General features: G+C 47.6%; 1 protein-coding gene across 1 annotated transcript; it reads right to left on the bottom strand.

Annotated features, from left to right (window-relative positions):
* Positions 1-447: 447 nt before the first annotated feature.
* On the bottom strand, positions 448-14058 carry LOC140454392 (beta-1,3-galactosyl-O-glycosyl-glycoprotein beta-1,6-N-acetylglucosaminyltransferase 3-like). Its single transcript, XM_072549093.1, has 2 exons — positions 13342-14058; positions 448-984 (listed from the first exon to the last, which is right to left on the bottom strand). The coding sequence occupies exons 1-2, from the start codon at positions 14056-14058 to the stop codon at positions 448-450; spliced, it is 1254 nt and encodes a 417-aa protein (XP_072405194.1).
* Between the last annotated feature and the right edge of the window lie 4097 nt (positions 14059-18155).

The following is an 18155-nucleotide window of genomic DNA, read 5'->3' as shown; positions in this document are numbered from 1 at the left end:
ATCACACCCGCCAGCTGGATTTACTGAGCACCTTCCCCAAAAGCCCCACCCCCACTCTATGTATCTCTCAACCCCCTTATTCCCCCACATTCCTGATAAAGGGCTTATACCTGAAACATCGGTTCTGTTGCTCCTTGGATGCTGCCTGACCTGCCGTGCTTTTCCAGCACCACACATTTTGACTCTCACAGTAACTAATGTTACAGTGCTTAGTTTCACAGTGCCCAGTGTTACAGTGGATAGTATTAAGGTATCCAATCTCCACAGTGCCCAACACTATCGTGCCCAGCCTCACACTGCCTCGTGCTACAGTGGCTATGTTATAGCATGCAGTTTCACAGTGTCTGGCCTCCACAGTAGCCAGTGTTATACTATACAGTCTCACAGTGCCCAGTCTCTCAGTGTTTCCGATGTCTCACCCACCGCCCCTACCACCATCACCGAGGTTTACTCTGTCCCAACCTCTAACCCAGCCCCAGTTTTACCAAGTGTCCTGTTTCGGAGATATTCCTCCATGCACTGTACTGCCGTGTTATCCATGTTGGGGTCAAACCTATTTGCAAAGAAACATCTCTGACGGACCACCCAATGTAGATCTCCTGCCCCATACACACAAACCAAGCGGCGATACCTTTCCGTGCAGGGAGGGTATAGGGCACCCCTCGCAACGTCACCAGCCTCAAAGGACCACTTTACTGCGCGTCCAAGTGTCCTGGTGGCTGCTTGGGTGTACGGGATGGAGCCTGGTACATTGGGCATTCTGTGCAGGGTAGCCCACACATGCTCGTCCGGGCTGTAGGTATCCTCCGACCACTTGAGGAAGGCCTGGATCTCGGCACTGTCAAACACATGGCCGACAAACTCTCTGGAGGCCATGAAGTAGGTGCTGCCCACGAAGATGGAGGGGCTGATGTTCGGCTGGTCTTTGAGTTGCGCCGTCAAGACGACTTGGTCGAGGGTATCGTGGTGGTATTGCCAATGTTTCTAAAAGGCAAGCTCAAGAGAGAGTGAGAGAGATGAGAAAGCAGAAATGATAGCTTTTCAACTTCGCCTGTGGCTTTTTCCCTCCCCAACTCCTCTGCACTCTCCTCGCCCCCAGCTCCAGCAAGATCCATGCACACTCCTTCTCTCAGTTACTCACCTTACAGTGGAGAACAAGGCCATTCAGCCCCTCAGGCCTTTCTCACTCCTATTGCCTAGTGCCAGTCACCTGCCAATTTCCCCATATCCCAAACCATCTCCCAATGCTCATTCGCTGCGCAAACATATAACTCATCCTCAAACTCTCCCAGTGGATCTGGCTCCAAAAATACACTTCAAGCTGTGCCCTCTGGTCATAAAGGTTGAGAGCACCAGAAAAATAGATCCTTCAGCCCATCGTGACTGCGCTGGCAAAACAGGCTCCTTGCTACTCCAGTCTCATTTTCCAGCACTGGGAACATTGCCTTTCATGCCTCACCAGTGCAATGGAGACACTTTCCTGTGGTCATCAACTCCTGGAGTGGGACTTGAACACAGAGCTTTTGCCTTAGAGAGAAGGACATGGTGTGCAGGGATATAGATCTCTGATATGCCTTTGCCATTACCAAGTGTGATCTATTGTCTGTAGAGGACGTTGGTGAGGCCACTTTTAAAACACTGCATACAATTCTGGTCGCCCTTCAAAAGAAAGGATGTTGTTAAACTTGAGAGGGTGCAGAAAAGATTTACCAGGATGTTGCCGAGATTGGAGGGCTTGAGCTACAGTAAAAGGTCGAATAGGCTGGGGCTATTTTCCCTGGAGTGTCGGATGCTGAGGGGTATCCTTACAGAAGTTCATAAAATCAGGAGAAGCATGGATAGATGTTGAAATGATCAGCCAGATGATAGTACACTTCACACAGCTTCCTTTATCACATACATGCAAGAAGACTCAACCAGCCGGGTCAAAGCCCACCCTTGCCTGGAGAGTCTGAAACAGGCAGTTGCAATCACATTTTTACACACAAATCAGCGTTCCCCTTTCACGAATTACATTTTGATTTCAAGCCTTAGCAACACAACTGATCAATCAGATCCTGATCTAGGTACGTGACGTTTAGCATTAGATCATTGACCTTAAACTTCTACAACACCTGTTGAGTGTTGTTTCGGTCTTCCTGCCTTCTCACTTAATGGGAGCCAGTTTCAGTAAGCTAGCTAGCTTGCTTACGTGCTTGGCTGCACTTTTCCGTTGCTGCTCAGAATTGTTTAGCTGACCTCCTTTTCTGTTCTTGCCCCATTTTGATTCCTTCCAGGTTGGCTGTATAGCCAAAGGTCTTTTCCCAACGGTGGGGGAGTCCAAAACTAGAAGCATAGGTTTAAGTTGAGAGGGGAAAGACCTGAGGGGTTACTTTTTCATGCAGTGGGTGATGTGTGCCTGGAATGAGCTACCAAGAGGTGGTGGAGGCGGCTGGTACAATGACAATATTTAAAAGGCATCTCGATGTGGACATGAATAGGAATAGGTGAGAGAGATATGTGCCAAAGGCTGGCAAATGGGATTAGGTCAGATTAGGATGACTAGTCAGCGCAGACAGGTTGAACTGAAGGGTCTGTTCCATACTGTATGATGTTATGACTCCGTGCTCTCTGGTTATTGAGGTTTAGAGCACCAAAATAATAAGTTGCCCTTCAGCCCATCGTGTCTGCACTGGTCAAAAAGACCAGCTTCGAACTATTCTCATCCCATTTTGTCGCACTTGGCCCACACCCTTGAGTGTCTCACAAAAGCAATTAAGACACCTTCCTATGGCCATCAACTCCTGGAGTAGGACTTGAATCCAATGCTCCTCCCTCAGAGTGAAGGACACCACACATTAGATTCTCTACAGTATGGAAACAGGCCATTTGGCCCAACAATTCCACACCAATCCTCTGAAGAGCAACCCATCACCCTACCTGATAATTACCCCTGACTAATGCACCTAACACTATGGTCAATTTAGCATGACAAATTCACCTCACCTGCACATCTTTGCACTGTGGCAGGAAACCAGAGCACCTGGAGGAAACCCACGCAGACATGGGGACAATGTGCAAACTCCACACAGACAGTCGCCCAGGGCTGGAATCGAACCCAGGTCTTTGGTGCTGTGAGACAACAGTGCTAACCACTGAGCCACCGTGCCACCCCTTCCGCAAGACACAAGACACTTTATTTACATTGTGTCAAAAGATATCTTTTATCCTCGGTCCTTGTGGCATCATGCGTGGGAAATATGGATCCTTGGTTACCAAGGGGAGGATAGATTATCGATGGTATGCAGAAATGTGGATGGTGGAACAGGATCAAAAGGGCCAATGGCCTACTCTTGTTCCTTGAATTTATGGGAACAGATCTTTTTTTATCCACCTTACATCAAAACTTGCCATCATCTCATACAAATGTAGTTTAGGCTTCATTTACGTTTCAATTCCTCAGATCTCCCTACCATGCCTCTAACCCAAAATCTTACATCTGCATTCCATTGCACTTGTACAATCGGTGAACAGTGAAGTATATATCCTTGTCTTCATTACCGAGTGCTCACCCTATACCCATTGAATAAACCTCACCCTAATCTCCTTTGTTCCAATGGGAGCATCGTTGACCTTTCCAACTGAGCCATCCAACTTAAACCCTGGCACCATTCTGCGAAATCTCCACCCTGTCCTGAGGGCCCTCACATCGTTTTATAGTCACCGGCAATGACCACAACAATCCAACTGGGGCTAAACCAATTCGACATGCAGCATAACTCAACCATTTATTGGCATCAATGCCTCTATTTATGAAGCCTTCTGCTTTTCTACCCTCTTATGGCCTCCTCATCTTCTAATGTCGATGGATGTTTATTGCCAGATCCCTCTAATCCTGCGCACTCTTTACGATTGTGCCATTACATTTCTATTACCTCTCCACATCCTTCTCCCAAAACATAGCACCTTACACTCTTCTGTATTCACCTCTGACTGGATGCTGTCTGTTCACTGTGGTGACTCTGGACAATTCACATCATCCTCACCATTTGCCAATCCTCCAGGTTTATCATTGCCCCGAATATGGGCATTCTGCCACATACTCCAAGATTGATATCACTGACATATTGAATAAAAGCAGTCGTCTATTTAGAGCTGAGATGCAGAAACATTTCTTAACTTATAGGATAGCGAAATTATGGAATTCTGTACCACAGAAATCTGTGGAGTTTGAGTCATTGAATATATCCAAGAATGCGATTAACAAATATTTAGGTTTCAAAAGCATCAAAGACAAGGGAGAAAGTGTTAGTATGGCATTGAGATAAGGATTAGCCACGATCGTATAGTATGGTGGGCCTCATGGAGGGCCAAATCATCTTCTCCTGCTCCGGGTCTTGATGTTTAAAATGTCCCAGCTGTGTGGATCATTCCCACCTACCAACCTACCAACCTCTCGTCCAAAACAAGATCCATGAATCAGGGCTTGTGTTGTCAATTTTGTTGTCCAGCCATTTTTATCTAGTGCCTAGTGAAACACTTCATTGAAACCAGTTCAGACAACATTCTCTGCATTCAAATTCTCAGCTACTTCATCAATGCATGATGTGAGGTTGGAGACTTACCTTTTGAAACCCTGCTCTGGCTTCGCTTCATTAATTTGATCTAAGGCAGGTTGGTGCGAATTGCAGCCATAACTACCAGCATCAATGTCAAGTACATGATATAAAGTAAACTAGGATCCATGTGGTGTGAGCCTCAGAGACCCAGATTCAAGTCGCTTCTGCTCCAGAGTTGTGCGATAACATCTTTGAACAGGTTCATCAGTAAATGTAAGACCATTAACAAGTCGGGACAGGAGTCGGCCATTTGGTCCCTCAAGCCAGCTTCACTAGGATCGTGGCTGATTCAACATTCTTCAAGTCCATGTTCTTGCCCTACCCCCGTAATGCTTAATTCCCCAACTGAGCAAGAATCTGAGTCTTAAATATATATAAGGACAGCTCTCCGTGGCTAGGAATTCCAAAGATTCACAACCTTCTGAGAGAGGAAATTCCACCTCATCTCAGTCTTAAACTGGTGCCCCTTTATTCTGAGACAATACCCCCCCTGGTCCTGGACTCTCCCATGAGGAGAATCATCCTTTCAGCATTTACCCAGTCAAGCCCCTTAATCCTGTCCATTTCAACGAGGTCAACCTCAGAGTACAACGGGATCTTGAACAGATGGGCTAATAGGCCGGGAGTGCCAGATGGATTCTAATGTCGATAAATGTGAGGTGCTTCATTTTGGTTTAGCAAATCAGGGCAGGAATAATACACTTCATGGTAACGTCTGGGAAGTGATGATGAAACAAGAGATCTTGGAGTGCAAATTCATAATTTCTTGAAAATGGAGTTGCAGATAGACAGGTTAGTGAAGAAGTCGTTTGCTACACATGGCATTATTGGACAGTGCATTGTGTGTAGGATTTGGGAGGTCATGCTGTGGCTGAACAGGACATTGGTTTGGCAATTTCTGGAATATAGCATGCAATTCTGGTCTCCCTGCTATAGGAAGGATGTTGTGAAACTTGGAAAGGTTCAGAAAAGATTTACAAGGATGTTGCCAGAGTTGAGTATGGAAATGCAGGAAATTGATACCAGATGTGGAATAATTACAGACACGATGGGCTGAATGGCATCCTTCCGCAAGAATTCTTTAATTCTGTGACTGGCGCAGAGGGAGATTAACTTCAAGGTTCATGTTATCAGGAGGGACACCAAAGCCCTTAGCTGAGTGGTCAGAAAACTCCCTACTCTTTACTTGAGGCTAACCTGTCTCCACCAATATCATAGCATAAGTCAGCCATTCGTCCCTTCAAGTCTGCTCCACCATTCAATAAGGTCACTGCTCTTCTGGTTGCAATTTCAATTCCACATTTCTATCGTTTGTCCTGGGGTCCTTATCTTTTTTTTAAAAAAAGGTCACCTTGCTCACCCTTTCATAACTTCATCAACTCAGCCTTCACAACTTCGTACAGAAGAGATTTACACAGTGCAACAGCCCTCTCAGGGGAAAATAATTCTGCAAGGCATTGGTAAGGCCACTTTTGGGTACTGGGTAAATTTGTGATTGCCCTGCTATTGGAAGGGTGTTGTTAAACTGCAAAGGATGCAGAATAGATTTATAAAGATGTTGCCAGGACTGCAGTTATAAGGAGAGGCTAGATAGACTAGGACTTTTCTCACTGGAGTATTGGAGGGTGAAGGGTGACCATATAGAGGTTTATAAAATTGTGGGGGAAATCAATAAAAGTGAATAGCCCCAGGATGGGGGAGTCCAAACCCAGAGGGCATAGGTTTAAGGTGAGACCTGAGGGTGGTACAAATACGGACCAAGTTGCCAAAAAGAATTGTTGTAGTGGGTACAATTACAAGATTTAATAGACGACATAAATAGGACAAGTTTAGAAGGATATGGACCAAACCCAGGATAAGGGGACTAGTTCCAATTAGGACACCTGGTTGGCATGGATGAGTTGGACGAAAGGGTATGTTTCGGTGCTGTAGGACTCTGACGATATCTTATTCTACAGAACATCTTGTCAAACCTACAAGAGAAAGCAATGTCCCATCAACCACCTTACCATGTCCCCTCAGAGAAATTTATACATTTCAAAAAGATCTCTCAGATTTCCAAACTTAAATGAGTAAAAGTCAATTTGTTCAACCTTCCTTCATAAGATAAACCCTTCATCCCCAGGAAAAAGGCAGGTGAAACTTGCTGTCAATGTAATTATTTTATGTTTTAAATGAGAGAAAAATATACAGACTAATTCTGATGTGGTCTCATCAAGGCCTTGTGTGGCATTCTCTCCACCCCTCAGGTCTGGAAATGGACTCCACATTTTGAAGAAAAATGTCTGTGTTAATGGACTCTGGACTAGAAAGGACTCTGTTTGTTGGTAATTAACTATCATATGGTTTGTTGGGCTTATCACCTGCACTGTCTTGCATGACCCTGGGTCTGGCAGGTCTTACTGTGAGCTGGGAGGCTCGTGGCTCGTCCTGAAAGCTGTCACCCCGAGAGCCGGAGGGTGGGAAGGCCATCCTGTGAACCTGAAGGTTGGTAGGCTGTCCCGAAAGCCGGAGGGTGGGTAGGCCACCCTGATGACAGTCTCCCTGAGAGCTAGATGGTGGGTAGACCATTCTGAGCACCGTCATCCCGAAAAGGGGTAATCGGGACGGGCTGTCCTAGAGGTGGTCGAAAGCTGTGTCAGAGCAGCCAAGAGCCAGAAAGCGTGTAGGGGCGGGCTGAGATCCAGAAGGCTTGTGGGCTGCCCTGCACGCTGTCATCCCAGGGAAGGGGACGGGCTGTCCTAGAGGTGGCCGAAAGGTGTGCCAGGATAGCCCACTGGCCAGATGGTGCATCGGGGTGGGTGAGAGCCCAATGGTACAAAGGGGCAGACCGAGAGCCAGAAGGTGGGTAGCCGTCCTCAGCGCTGTCTCCCCAGGTGGGTACTGGGGCGGACAGTCCTAGAGGTGGTCAAAAGGTATGTCAGGCCGGACCGAGAGCCGGAAGGCGCGTAGGGGCGGGCTGCCTGAGAGTGGTCGGAAGTTGGGAGGGACGGGGGCTTGCTGGGTCTGTATTATCTGCACTTTTTAATGTAACAGGATTGTCTTATGCATAAATGTCATTGTTGCTGTCTTTTCATATTTGAAACTGGGATTTGTGGTTTGTCCTCAATTCCCTGTAAACTGGTTGAACAGCAGGGCTTGAGGCCGAGCTTTGCTGCTCCTCTCCCTTGTATAATTGTTGATGTCTGCAGCTGTAAATGTTAACTGTTGTGCAGTAACCTCTTTTTTGTACTTGTTTAATAAAATAAAAAAAAAAATAGGGGAATGCTCCTCTCCCGTGTAAAATTGCTGTCTCTTGTATACAGTTGTAAATGTTAACTGTTTTTGTAAACTGTTTAATAAAATTTATAAACAGGAGATTCAGAGGTCTTCTCAATTTAGGGGACTGACTCTGTGCTGGCTGGGTCACAGTCAGTGTGTTACTGTTGGTTTCTGCTTGTTTTTTGTGTGGGGGAAACCTGATTCCTGAACTGGCTGAATTATTTAGCCAGTTTGTTAACTGGCATTCCTTTAGGGAGGACTGATTGTTAAACTCCTGATGCACATAATGTGTTAGAGGTGCCGGAAGGTGTGTCGGGGTAGTCCACTGGCCGGACGGTGCATTGGGGTGATGAGAACCCAGTGGTAAGTAGGGGCAGACAGAGAGCCAGGAGCAGTCCTCAGCGCTGCTGCCCCAGGCGGGTAACGGTGCAGGCTGTCCTAGAGGTGGTCGAAAGGTGTGTCAGGGCGGATCGAGACCTGAAAGGTACGTAGGGGCGGGCTGCCTGAGAGCGGCCGGAAGGTGGGAGGGATTGGGGTGGTGGGGGGTGGGGGGAAGACTTGCTGGTTTTTTGGGGGTCTGTATTGTATGCTCTGTTTCTTACACAAGTGGACTGTCTTATATATATGAATGTCATTGTTACTGTTCGTAATGATTGAAACTGGGATTTGAGGTTTTTCCTCAGTTCCCTGAAAACCGGTTGAATGTCAGGGTTTGGGGCTTGGCTTTGTCATTCCCCTCCCTTGTAAAATTGCTGTTTCTCTGTATACAGCTGTAAATGTAATTGTTTGTATAAACTGTGAATTGTTTAATAAAATATAAATAAACAGGACTGTCTGTTTCCTTTCTTCCTGGTGAAGGAATATAAATTGTGAGGAGCAATTATAAATGTTGTCTGCGAAAATCACAAAGCTGAATCATGAAAGAGGAAGGGGAGTGTAGGTTAAGCTAGATATACTTGTACAAACAGTTATAAGCATCTGTTTCCCACTTCTGCAAAAACAAAAACCACAATCAAGAGGTCATAAGGCTCAGTGTGGACGAAGAATGAGAGGAAATGTTGCTTTAGCAAGCAAGGAAGCCGATGGCAGTGAAGGTAGATATACGCTAACAATAGACCACAGAGGGATGTGGTGAAATGGCCAAGAAAACCTGTACTGTTACGCACAAGGCCAGATAAGGCAAGAGATAAACAAGAGGAATGGGCGCTGGGTTTCGAGTAGTGGGAGGAGGGAAAGGGAAATGAATTATATCAAGGTTTTGTATTTTTTCCCAACTTGTAGACACCACTCTTGCAAGAGTATATCAGATGATACTGCTGCAGCAGATCTTGTCTTGGACTGAAATTATTGAAGTGAGTGGGTTCTATTTCCCACATAAATTAAGATTTACACACTTGTCAGATGCAGTGAAAAACACCTACACACATATGACATGGATACTAGGGAAAAATAAGCATGACTGCTGTCGGGTGGTAGTGGAAGAAAAATAAACAGGCATGTCAAGGGATCTGCTCACTGAGAGCTGGCTCTAGGGGAGCTGGATCAGCTAATGAAGGACTCTTCAATCCTCTTGAGGAGACTGACTTCGAAACAGCTTCAGTGTGTCTTATGTGCTGCTGTTGGTGTCCTCCTACTGAGGAGGAGTTTATTTTTAATTTTTTTTCATAGTTTCTTGTGATTGCTTTCTGCGGTTTCTTTCTGCTTATTTCTGTTAATTTGAAGCTATGCTCAGCTGCCCAGGCAGCTACTACCACCACTGCTGCTATAGTCTGGGCCTGCTCCTCCGACTGAAGCCTGGACCTCGCCTGCACCCCTGCTGCTGCTGCCTGGGCCTACCTACACCTGGGGACGACTTTGATTGCTACTCCTGAGGCTGCTTCTGAAAAACAAATAAACAGGATGATCAGATGTTCTGTTCACTCTGAGCTGGCTCTGAGGAAGCTGGATCCGTGTCAAGGACTCCATGTGTAAACAAAATGGTGAGTTGGTGACTGGATTATGGCCTCTGTGAAGTTATTCCTGATGTCGGGGTTTCCTGCTCCTCTGATGCTGCCTGACCTGCTGTGCTTTTTCAACACTGCTCTAATCTTGACTGTAATCTCCAGCATCTGCAGTACCCACTTACAGTCATAGAGATGTACAGCATGGAAACAGATCCTTCGGTCTGACCAGATATCCCGACCCAATCCAGTTCCACCTGCCAGCACCCGGCCCATATCCCTCCAAACCCTTCCTATTCATATACCCATCCAAATGCATCTTAAATGTTGCAGTTGTACCAGCCTCCACCACATCCTCTGGCAGCTCATTCCATACACGTACCACACTCTCCATGAAAATGTTGCCCCTCGGGTCTCTTTTATATCTTTTCCCTCTCACCTGAAACCTGTCCTCTAGTTCTGGACTCCCTGACCCCAGGGAAAAGACTTTGTCTATTTATCCTATCCATGCCCCTCATAATTTTGTTAACCACTATAAGCTCACCCCTCAGCCTCCAACACTCCAGGGAAAACCGCGTCAGCCTGTTCCGCCTCTCCCTATAGCTCAAATCCTCCAACCCTGGCAACATCCTTGTAAATCATTTTGGAATCCTTTCAAATTTCACAACATCTTTCCAATGGGAAAGAGACCAGAATTGCACGCAATATTACAACAGTGGCCTTACTGATGTCCTGTACAGCCGCAACATGACCTCCCAACTCCTGTATTCCATAGTCTGACCAATAAAGAAGCGTATACCAAACATTGCCTTCACTACCCTATCTACCTGCAACTTCGCTTTCAAGGAGCTATAAACCTGCACTCCAAGGTCTCTGTTCAGCAACACTCCCTAGGACCTTACCATTAAGTGTATACGTCCTGCTAAGATTTGCTTTCTCAAAATGCAGCACCTCGCATTCATCTGAATTAAACTCCATCTGCCACTTCTCAGCCCATTGGCCCATCTGGTCCAGATCCTGTTGTAATCTGAGGTAACCCTCTTCGCTGTCCATTACACCTTCAATTTTGGTGTCATCTGCAAACTTACTAACTGTCCCTCTTATGCTGTCATCCAAATCATTTATGTAAATGACAAAAAGTAGAGGGCCCAGCACCAATCGTTATGGCACTCCACTGGTCACAGGTCTCCAGTCTGAAAAACAATCCTCCATCACCACCCTCTGTCTTCTACCTTTTGAGCTAGTTCTATATCCAAATGGCTAGTTCTCCCTGTATTCAATGAGATCTAACCTTGCTAATCAGTCTCCCATGGGGAACCTTGTTGAATACCTTACTGAAACCCATATAGATCACATTTACCGCTCTGCCCTCATCAATCCTCTTTATTACTTCAAAAAACTCAATCAAGTTTGTGAGACTATTTCACTATCAACCTAAGAATAATCCTTTACATGCTCTGAACCAAACTTAAATTCTTTTTTGTTCACTCTTAACTCTTAAGGGGTAGCCATAAGCACCCACATAGGCCCCAACTATGCCTGCCTCTTCATCCATCAGCACCATTCCCCACCTTTTCCTCCACTACATTGATGACTGGATTGGCACTACCTCGTATTTGCATGAGGTGGTTGAAAATTCATTAATTCTAATTCTACCAACACCTTCCAACCTGACCTCAAATTCACCCGGACAATCTTGGACACCTCCTTTCCCTTCCTGGACCTCTCCATGTCCATCTCCATCTCTGGTAACCGACTAACCGTGGACATCTACTACAAACCCACCAACTCCCACAGCTACCTGGAATACACCTCCTCCCACCCTGACCCTGTAAAAACATTTTCCCTTCTTCTCAATTTCTCTGCCTCTGCTGCATCTGTTCCCAGGAGGACCACTTCTATCACAGAACATCCCAGATGGTGTCCTACCTCAAAAACTACAATTTCCTCTCCCACATGGTTGACAATGCCCTCCAGTGCATGTGCTCCATTTCCTGTACCTTCACCCTTGAACTACATCCCTCCCAACGCAACAGGGACAGAACCCCTTGGTCCTCACCTTCTACTCCACCAACATCCGGACACATTGCATTATCCTACACCACTTCTGCCACTTACAAACAGACTGCACCATTAGGGACATATTTCCCTCTGCAGTCCATCTGCATTTCAGAGACTCTTCCCTCTGCAACTCCCTTGTCAGATCCACACCCTCACCAACCCACCTTCCCTGGCCTCTGAAAATTGCAAAACCTGTACCCACACCTCCCCCCTCACCTCCGTCCAAGGCTCCAAAGGATCCTCCCACATCTGACAAATATACTTGTACCTCCACCAATGTCATCTACTGCATCCATTGCACCCAATGTGGTGCCCTCTACATCGGGGAGACAGAACTCTTACTTGCGGATTGTTTCAGAGAACATCTCTGGGACACCCACACCAACCAACCCCACCACCCCGTGGCTGAACACTTTAACTCCCCCTCCCACCAAGGGAATGCAGGTCCTGATGCCTGGATATTCCACCTTGGAACCCTGATCCGTCTGGTTGCAATGTCAATTTCACTAGTTTCATTATTTCCCCACCCCACCTTATCGCAGTCCCAAGTCTCCAACTCAGCACCACCCTCCTGACTGGTCTATCTTCCTTCCCACCTGTCCACTTGACCTTCCACCTCCCCCCCCCCCCCCCACCCCCCCCCCCCGCCCCCGATACCTTCATCTATCACATTCCCAGATACCTACAACCCCCAGCCCCACACCCATCCCACTTATCTCTCGGACCCCTGGTCCACAAACCTCATTCCTGATGAAGGGCTTATGTCCGAAACATTGATTCTTCAGATGCTGCCTGACCCGCTGTGCTTTTCCAGTGCCACACTCTTGACTCTGATCTCCAGTATCTGTAGTCCTCACTTTCTCCTACACTCTTAACCTACCTACATTCCTGTATACTCTTGTAATCAGTCTATATCCTTCCTTATCCCAGGCTCAGCCCCCTCTTTCTAACCCAACCCTTTCACCTGACCATGTTCCCTTCCACCCATCTGCTCCACCCCACCCACTGTCCAATCACAGCCACCTTCTCCCCACATCCACCAATTGCCATCCCACCTACCTTTCCCCAGCCCCACACCCCCATTCTGCAGCCCCTTCCTCGCCCCGGGTTCTGATGCAAGTTTCCGACCTGAAACGTCAATTGCCCTTCTATTCTGTTTGCAGCTCAACTCTCCAATTCCTCCTATATTCCTTTGTACATTCTGAACCTCCCTCCATGCAATTGAACTGTTTTAACAACCCTGTCTATCTTTTGTTACAGAGGGAGAGGGATAAGTTAGTGGAGGAGAGGGATTACAAAAGGGTGAGGGGTTAAAAAGGGAGAGGGGTTACAAATGGATTACCCTTCCGTTTCCCCTTTGTAACAGGCAGGAGTGAAGAACTGGAGGGGGGAGAGAGAGAGAGAGAGAGAGAGAGAGAGATGATGGAGGGAGGGAGGATGGAAAACACTTGGATGAAGAGAGGCCCAGCAGACAGGAAGGCGGTTCCCTTTTTGAACCCTGGTGCAGGATCCGACTCAATCACGTTGGAGCTGTTCAGAGCTCTGAGGCTGCGGACTATCTCCCGGTTGGTCTTCAGGGGGAAGTCTTGGCCACACACGTTGATGAAGTACCTCCAGGGGACAGAGCTCTCCAGCAGCTCCTTCATGCAGTTGAGATCTGCCTGAACTCTGCTCCAGCCAGCATAGGTGACCCACTCCAGCTTGGCTGCGACAAAGACTTTGTGGAAACACGAAGCGATGGCCCGAACGGCCGCAAGAAATTGACTCGGGAATTTGCGGTCCACGTGGATACAGTAGACATTCTGTGGGGCATAAATGCTCCGTAGAAGCCTCTCAAACATCTCAATGCTCTGGTGGATGACCATGGAGTAAGCCAAGGGGAAGTGTTCCTCCTCAGGGCTCAGGGGGACAGTGATATACTTGTGGGCCCTCACAAACGATCTGCAATTTCGGGTCATGTTCAGATAATCTCCCTCAGTGACGGCCTGGTGCTTGAGGGAGATAGTAATGGAGTTGAGGAGGGCCCTTTCCACCTCCTGCCTGTCCCCCTGGATGATCTGCCAGCAGGTGGAGTTCTCCTCGACCAGGAGGAGGTGTTCCTGCATTGGACTGGCGCCTGGTTTCACCAGCCTGAGGGTCAGCCGGCCCCCTCCTCTCTGGACCAGCAGCCATTGGCACAACAAGACCACGCTGAGCATACACAGTGCTGATCTGAGGCACGACCAGCGGGTACAACGCTGGGTCAGCTTGGGCACAGCGCTTTCCAGAGGGCAGTGTACCCAGCCGACAGGCGATAGGCAAATGCAGAATGGATGCTCTCTGTGCTGAGCAGCACTGCCTCCACCAGGCCGTGGGGAAGGAGTGACTGCAATTTGCTGGAGAGGTCGCCCCAGCCAGTCCCCTCTCCTTGTTAGACTCTTGTCTTTCCTTTTCCCCAAGATTCAATGAATGACTCCGACTTTCACTCCCTCTCCCCCCGGAACTGCTCTCCCTCTGGAATTCCTCTCCCACTTTAACACCTCTCCCTCTCTCCGTTAACCCTTTGTAATCCCTTTCCCTCTATAATCCCTCTCCCATTGTAATTCCTCTCCTCCACGAACTCATCCCTCTCCCTCAGTAACTCCTCTTGCTCCCTCTGTAACTCCTCTCTCATTCCTCTCTCTCTGTAACTCCTCTCTCACACACACACATTAACTCCTCTCTCTTTCTCTGTCCCTCAGTAACTCCTCTCCTCCCTCTCTCGGTAACTCTCTCCCTCTCTCGGTAACACCTCTCCCCCTCTCTGTCCCTCAGTAACTCCTCTCCTCCCTCTCTCGGTAACTCTCTCCCTCTCTCACTACCTCCTCTCCCTCTCTCTGTCTCTCTCAGTAACTCCTCCCGCCCTCCTCTGGATGATACCCAGCCAATGTTCCGTTGTTTCTCTCTCGGAGTCCGGGCTCCTCTCGCTCCTGTCTGCCTGCCTGGCTACAGGCGTTTCCTTCCCCGGTCTCTGCTTCTCTCCAGCCGTTCCTGGGCCGGTGTCGCCCGGGTGAAGTAAAGGAGAGGATCACGATCGGAGAACCTACAACCAGAGAGAACACAGAGCCAGCCAAGTCCAATAACCCACGCCCCAGCCTGGGCTGAGATGCTCTTTCAGGAAGGAACCTTCCATCGAGCCCACAACAATGTGGGAGGGGTAACCCTTGGATGAAGAGAGGACCAGGAGACGGGCAGGACCTGTTTGTACTGTGACTCTTAACTGCCCTCTGGGCTATTAGGGATGGTCAATAAACACTGGCCTGGCCAACGGTGCCCCCATCCCATGAATTTATTTGAAAAAAAGCGACAAAGTAAGTCAAATTAAATCAAACTTCACCACCCGTCATCTCTCTCTCTCTCTGATGCGAAATTGGGATTATGGTGATTTGACCGTTCATAACAAAGCTGTGAATCTGAGCACAGCAAGTTGATATGAATCCAAAAAAAAAATTCCCCTGGCCAAGAGTGGCTCAGAGGTTAGCATTGCTGGAGCACAGTGCCAGGAACCAGAGTTTGATTCCAGCCTTCGGTGGCTTTGTGGAGTTTTGCATGTTGTCTGCTTGGGTACCCTTCGGGTGCTCTGATTTCAAAGATGTTCAAGTTAGATGGATTGGCCATGCTGAATTGCCCATAATGTCCAGGGATGTGCAGGCTGGGTGGGTTACCATAGACACACACACACACACACACACACACACACACACACACACACACACACACACACACACACACACACACACACACACACACACACACACACAATGCTTAATCTAATGCAACATCCTGGTGGTTCTCCTTTGCCCCCCCTCCAGTACAATCACATCCTTCCTATAATGTGGTGACCAGAACTGCACACAGTATTCCAGCTGTGGTCTCACCAAAATCCTGTAAAGCTCCAACATGACACCTCCCTGCTCATGTATTCAGTGGCTTTGATCCTTCTTAATTCCCTTACCTGCCTATCCTGCTGCCTTCACGGATGGCTGGAACACACAAACCAGGATCCGTCTAATCTTCTGTGCTTGCCAGGGTCCTCCTATTTAACGTGTGCTCCCTTGCCATGTTAGTCCTCCGGAAATGCATGTCACAGAAATTTGGGCATTCAGTAGCACAGAATGCAGAAAAAAAAACGACTGGCATCAAGAGATGGCATCTTTTAAACATTGTAACTGTGCCCACATACATTACTTCGTCTGGAAGTTCATTCCATCACAAACCACGCTGGGAAAAGAGTTGCTCCTCAATCTTTAAATCTTTTTCCTCTGACCTGACAAACATGGCCCTGAGTCTGAACTCCCCCACACTAGGGAAAAGACCCTTGTCATTCACCTTATCAATCACTGTCATGATTTTATAAACCTCAGCAAGGTCACCCCTCAATTTCCTGTGCTGCAGTGAAAAACACATACAGTTCTGAGGTGGATCCTTCAGAGAGGGGACAAAAAATGTTTACCAGGACGTTGCCTGGAATGGGGGATTTTACCTGTGAAGAAAGATTGGATAGACTGGGTTTGTGTTCACTGGAATGCAGGAGGTTGAGGGGAGACCTTATGGAAGTTTATAAGATTGTGAATGGCACGGATAGGGTGGAAAGTATGAGGCCTTTTCTCAGGGTGGAAGAGTCAGTTACTCAGGGACACAGGTTTAAGGTGGAGGGGTCAGGGGGTGTTTAAAAGAGATATGTGAGGCATGTTTATCATGGGGAAAGGGTGGTGAGTTCATGGAACACACTGCCAGAACAGACAATGGAAGCAGACACAATTGGAGTTTTCAAGAAGCATCCAGCAGCAGGCATGAATAGGAAGGGAACAGGGGAATACGGATCCTGTAAGTGAAGACAGTTTTAATATGGAAGGCAAAATGTGTCCGCGCAGGCTTGGAGGGCTGAAGGATTCATCACTGAAGGAAAATGCAAACTGTTCAAAGACTTATCAGATGGTAACATGGAGGCCCCAAGCAGCTGAAGGCCCAGTGGAGCGATGGTCAAGAGGCTGGAATCGAAGGAGAGCAGACATGTTAGAATGATAATGAGCATTGATGTTACAGCTCAGAGAGGGTTATTGGGACTGGAGGAGATTACGGAGATGGGGGGGGGGGGTAGGAGTTGGAAGAGATTACAAAGTAGAGGTTGGAAGAGGTTACAAAGATAGGGAGAAGTGTTGTGGGTGGAGGAGGTCACAGTGTCATCGATTCACAGAGATGTACAGCATGGAAACACACCCTTCAGTCTAACTCGTCCATGCCAACCAGTTATCCTAACCTAATCTGAACTCATTTGACAATATTTGGCCCACATCTCTCTGACCCTTTCCCAGTCATATACCCATCCAGATGCCCTTTAAATGCTGTAATTGTACCAGCCTCCACCACTTCCTCTGGCAGCTCATTCCATACACACTCCACTCCTCAGCCTATTGGCCCATTTGATCAAGGTACCGTTGTCCTCCGAGGTCAACTTCTTCGCCGTCCACTACGCATCCAGTTTTAATGTCATCTGCAAACTTACTAACTATACCTCCTGTGTTCACATCCAAATTATTTATATAAATGATGCAAAGTAGCGGACCCAGCACCGATCCTTGTGGAACACCACTGATCACAGGCCTCCAATCTGAAAAGCAACCCTCCACCACCTTCTACATTCTACATTTGAATCAGTTGTGGATCCAAATGGCTATTTTCTGCTTGTATTCCATGAGATCTAACCTTTCTGACCAGTCTCCCATGGGGAATCTTGTCGAATACCTTACTGAAGTCCACAAAAATCATGTCCACCACTCTCCCCTCATCAATGCTCTTTGTTACTTCTTTAAAAAATTCAGTCAAATTTGTGAGACATGTTTTCCTACGCACAAAGCCATGTTGACGATCCCTAATCAGTCCATGCTTTTCCAAATACATGTACATCCTGTCCCTCAGGATTCCCTCCAACAACTTGCCCACCACCGATGTCAGGCTCATTGGTCTATAGTTTCCTAGCTTTTCCTTACCACCTTTCTTAGTGACACCACATTAGCCAAACTCCAGTCTTACAGCACCTCCCCTAAGACCATCAATGATACAAATATCTCAACAAGGGGCACAGCAATCATTTCCCTTGCTTCCCACAGCGTTGTCGCGAACACCTGATCAGGTCCTGGGGACAGGGAAGTTTGTAGGAGCTGGAGGTGGTGACAGAGATAGGGAGGGATGTAGGGGCCAGAGGAGGTTACAAAGATAGGAAGGAGTGTAGGAGCTGGAGGAGGTTTAAGACATAGGGAGGGAGTGCAGGTGTTTA

The sequence above is a fragment of the Chiloscyllium punctatum genome, chromosome 29 (assembly GCF_047496795.1).
Source record: "Chiloscyllium punctatum isolate Juve2018m chromosome 29, sChiPun1.3, whole genome shotgun sequence".
In the NCBI taxonomy this organism is placed as follows: Eukaryota; Metazoa; Chordata; class Chondrichthyes; order Orectolobiformes; family Hemiscylliidae; genus Chiloscyllium; species Chiloscyllium punctatum.
Note: the sequence above shows the minus strand (reverse complement) of the source record. Positions and strands in the feature narration are given on the sequence as shown.

Coding starts and splice junctions, on each gene's coding strand:
- LOC140454392 (XM_072549093.1), bottom strand. CDS start 14,058: ATGCTCAGCGTGGTCTTGTTGTGCCAATGGCTGCTGGTCCAGAGAGGA. Junction 985..13,341: donor CAGGGTTCAAAAAGGGAACC/GCCTTCCTGTCT, acceptor CTTGCCTTTTAG/AAACATTGGCAATACCACCA.